Here is a 3,996-nt window from a genome sequence, read left to right as displayed (position 1 = left end):
TCAGCCAGTCCTGGGTGCTGCCTGTGTCCCTCGACATCTCCCTCATTCCTGAAGAGAACATCCACCGTATTTACTATTTCAGTAATCCTGCAGAGAGAAAAACCTTTGTTTCCCCCCCCTTCCCTGGTCTGAGCAAGTGCTAATTGCTCAGACATGCAACGCGCACACACACAGAAGCATCATGTTGATCTGATTGCAAATCCCGGTACGTCAGCAACCCAGAGACCCTCCTCCAACTCGGATTAGAGGGAAGAGGCTCACCAGTGCAAGCAGCAGGTGCTGGAGGAGGCAGCGGAGCCGCTTCCCAGGTAAGGGACACTTCAGCCCTCCATCCCCAACGCCAGCAGTCCCACTCACTTTATTGCAACAAAATGCAAGAGAAGAGAGGTGCTTCTCTTTGCAGAGCCTGGGGACCAGTTGCCAAACCTTTGATCTTCACAGTGGGGGTAGGGGTCAGTTGTTTGTTCATTCCCTGTGGAGGAATTCTTGGAAGTATGGGAAAGGCAATAGTGATGGATGTGGCAAATGCTACAGATGGGATGATTCTTGCTGTGCTCTAAAGTGGATTTGCTTTCAGGGTACTTTTTTCCCTCTTTCCTGATTAATCCTGAACTTCTGAGATTTACAGGTTTGTCTGTCCATCTCTGCCTGGTTTGGGGTGCTGCCAGTTGTTTGTACTGGGGATAGTCTTCACAGTGAATAAGTTCAGAGCCCACCCTTGCTTAAAAGCCTACTTTGATTGCGAAATAAATCCCTTTAACCCTTTGTTTCAGAAATACTCCCTGAACTATCTTTCCCCCTCCTTCTTTTGCTAGGGGACCCTGGGAGTGGGGAGTAGCAGTGTCACAAACTTCTTCATTGTTTGTGAAATCCCAGTCCATGAAGAGCCTGAACTCCGACACAAAGGCAGGCACTAATTAACCACTGGAACGCTTCTGCTCCGGCACAGAAAGCAAGCACTGTGCCAGTGAAACAGCAGCCATCCCTCAGGTCCTCCAAGGCTGTGAACAGCCAGCCAGGCACGAAACTCCCCCTTCTGCCTCCTTGTTCCTGCTAGCCCCAGGAGACCTCTCACTGCAGACAGCTGAACCGGAGCCACTCAACTCCCCCAGCAAAGAAAAGCCAAAGCTCACCGGAATGCTCTCGGAAAGAAGAGCTCCTTGACTTATTTAGAGAGTCACAATTCTCGTTTCCATGGTTCATGGAGCCTTATGTCTTCCAAACATATTTTTCCCGCCTCATCACTCCAAAATCTAACTTCTCCAACAGGGCGGAGAGGTAAGTTAGGTGGTCTATGCAGCCTCACAAGTCACCTTTGAAAATAAGCTGCATCTAAATGAGGTAACAGCTGCTTCTCACAGGAGGGGAAAAAACACCCAGCCAAACAGAAAAGCTCTCACTTCTGGGCTAGCAAGGCTTTCAGTGGCATCTGAGGGTGGTCTGTGATCAACAGGCATGGGAAACAGCTCCTTTTGGGATGATCTGAACAGCTCCTGCAGCAATGCAGGCAACAGCTGCTACCTGGAAAACAGCATGAGGTTCAACTTCACCCTCCAAGAGCAGGCAGCTGATTTCTACATTGTCCTGCCCGTGATCTACTCTGTGATCTGTGCTGTGGGGCTCACAGGCAACACTGCTGTCATCTATGTGGTCCTCAAGGCCCCCAAGATGAAGACTGTGACCAACATGTTCATCCTGAACCTCGCTATAGCCGATGACTTGTTCACCCTTGTCTTGCCCATGAATATTGCCGAGCACCTCCTCCGCTACTGGCCCTTTGGGGAAATCCTCTGCAAGGTCATCTTGTCCATAGACCACTACAACATCTTCTCCAGCATTTATTTCCTGACAGTGATGAGCATAGACAGGTACCTGGTGGTACTGGCTACAGTCAGGTCCAAGAGGATGCCCCATCGCACGTACCGAGCAGCCAGGATTGTCAGCCTGTGCATCTGGATGCTGGTCACCATCATAGTCCTCCCTTTCATCATCTTTGCCAATGTCTATACCGACGACCTGGAGATCAAGAGTTGTGGTCTCAATTTCCCCAAGCCTGAGAGGTTTTGGTTCAAAGCCAGCAGGATCTACACCCTCATCCTTGGCTTTGCCATTCCGGTATCCACCATCTGCATCCTCTACACCATGATGCTCTACAAGCTGAGGAACATGCACTTGAACTCCAATGCCAGAGCCCTGGACAAAGCCAAGAAGAAAGTCACCATTATGGTCTTCATAGTCCTGGCCGTGTTCCTCTTCTGTTGGACTCCCTTCCACTTGGCCACCATCGTGGCTTTGACCACTGACCTACCCCAGACCTCCATGGTCATTGGAATATCCTACTTCATCACCAGCCTAAGCTATGCCAATTCATGCTTGAATCCTTTCTTGTACGCTTTCCTGGATGACAGTTTTCGGAAAAGTTTCCGGAAGTTGCTGGAATGCAGAACTTCTTGAACAGGGGGTTGGGGATGGCAGGTCCCTGCCCTCCCAGGGCTTTTCAGGGGCAACTTTGCAGACTGGAGGGGCAGCCAATGAATGTACAATGTCCTTTCTTTGGTTTACATGTAATGTGTGGCCTGTTTATAATCCTCATCAGCCACAGGGTTTGTCCTGCCCACTTGCAACTCTCGTATTTCCCCTCTTTGCTCCTACCAGCTTCTCAGAGCTGCGTTTCCATACCCTCATTGTTAATTGCACACTCTGAATTATTAAGGACAGAACATTTCCTTTGCAGGGGTGTACTTCTGCCGCAGAGTGGTCCTTTGTTGCCATCTGCTGTACAGCACAGGCAGCCTGGAGACCAATTTCCAGATGAGTGCAAAGCTCAGTTCTTCATCACTGTGTTAATAGGGAGGATCGTTTAATGGAGCAGAGCTAATGAGCATTTTCAATGAAATATCAATAAAACAGACAGAAGATGAATATTTGGGAGAGAGACTATTTTCATGTCCATGTATGTTCCTGTGTGTTTTGCATTCTTTTGATTTTGAAGGATGTCCATCTTCCACCCCACCGCAAATTTCCTCTTTTCTTACTTGTTAAATTTAGACCAAAAGGAAGATTTGAGCCTCAAAAATAGAGTTAACAACACACCATACAAATACTATGACAACTGTGGGAATTTGTGTTAGAAATTATTTTGAACTAATTGTTCCTGTTAAGTGTCAAATACATATTTATTTAAGAGTGAGTAATGAAATAAACCTCCTGGGGGAAAAAAGAGACTGGTCCTTCTTTCACAAGAGAAAATTTATGCTACTTGTGCCATTTCTTTGCTATATATGTTGCATTTTGCCTATTATAAAATAAATCACAGTAGGTTTGTAACAAAATTGAGGTGTTTGGTAAGCCACAAGAAAAACTCCAGTGAGCACTGCAGATAAAATTTCCCTCTTTCACAGATAAATAGTCGAAATACTTGGATATAACCAGGACTTGAATGGAGAGTCTCGAGATCAGAAACTCCATATCGAAAGCTTGGAAACCTCATTCTCACACCCTTTAGCCCTGCAATGTTTATGTGTTACTGGTTTTGGGAAGGCTGTCTGAGCTAAAATATTTCTCTCGAGCTTTTCCCCAGTCCCCAGGTACCAAGCTCGGCTCTTACCTGTCGAAATTCCCCCAGCAAAGTGCAGAACAGGTAAAACTAAAGAAGAGGAGGCTGCAGTTCTCAGCTTAAATGGGCTCTCAGAGGGTGGCAACGCGAGTGGAGACTCCAGGTTGCAGTTTTCAGTTTAAATGGGCTCTTAGAGGGTGACAGTGTGGGTGGAGACCCCAGGTGAGGCTGCTTGGGGCAATTCAGTGCCCTCAGCACCCCAATGCCAAAACTGAAAACCCTCAATACCTCATGGTGGCAATTTAATTTTTAGAAAACTAAAAACGGATGTGCGGGTGCAAGATCACTGTGCTGCCTTCTCCATATTAAAGGTGCTAACTTTGGGAGAACAATGAAGAAGAAGACATTCTTCCAGGTGAAACTTCGCCAGGAATTTGGCT

General features: G+C 47.1%; 1 protein-coding gene across 1 annotated transcript; it reads left to right on the top strand.

The window, feature by feature from the left end:
- NPBWR2 (neuropeptides B and W receptor 2) lies at positions 1-3,220 on the top strand. Its single transcript, XM_032127384.1, has 2 exons — positions 1-308; positions 816-3,220. The coding sequence occupies exon 2, from the start codon at positions 1,456-1,458 to the stop codon at positions 2,452-2,454; it is 999 nt and encodes a 332-aa protein (XP_031983275.1). The 5' UTR covers positions 1-308; positions 816-1,455; the 3' UTR covers positions 2,455-3,220.
- Positions 3,221-3,996: the final 776 nt, after the last annotated feature.

This window comes from Corvus moneduloides, chromosome 17 (genome assembly GCF_009650955.1).
Source record: "Corvus moneduloides isolate bCorMon1 chromosome 17, bCorMon1.pri, whole genome shotgun sequence".
Lineage (NCBI taxonomy): Eukaryota > Metazoa > Chordata > Aves > Passeriformes > Corvidae > Corvus > Corvus moneduloides.
The sequence above is the reverse complement of the archived record's forward strand: the minus strand, read 5'-3'. Positions and strand labels throughout refer to the sequence as shown.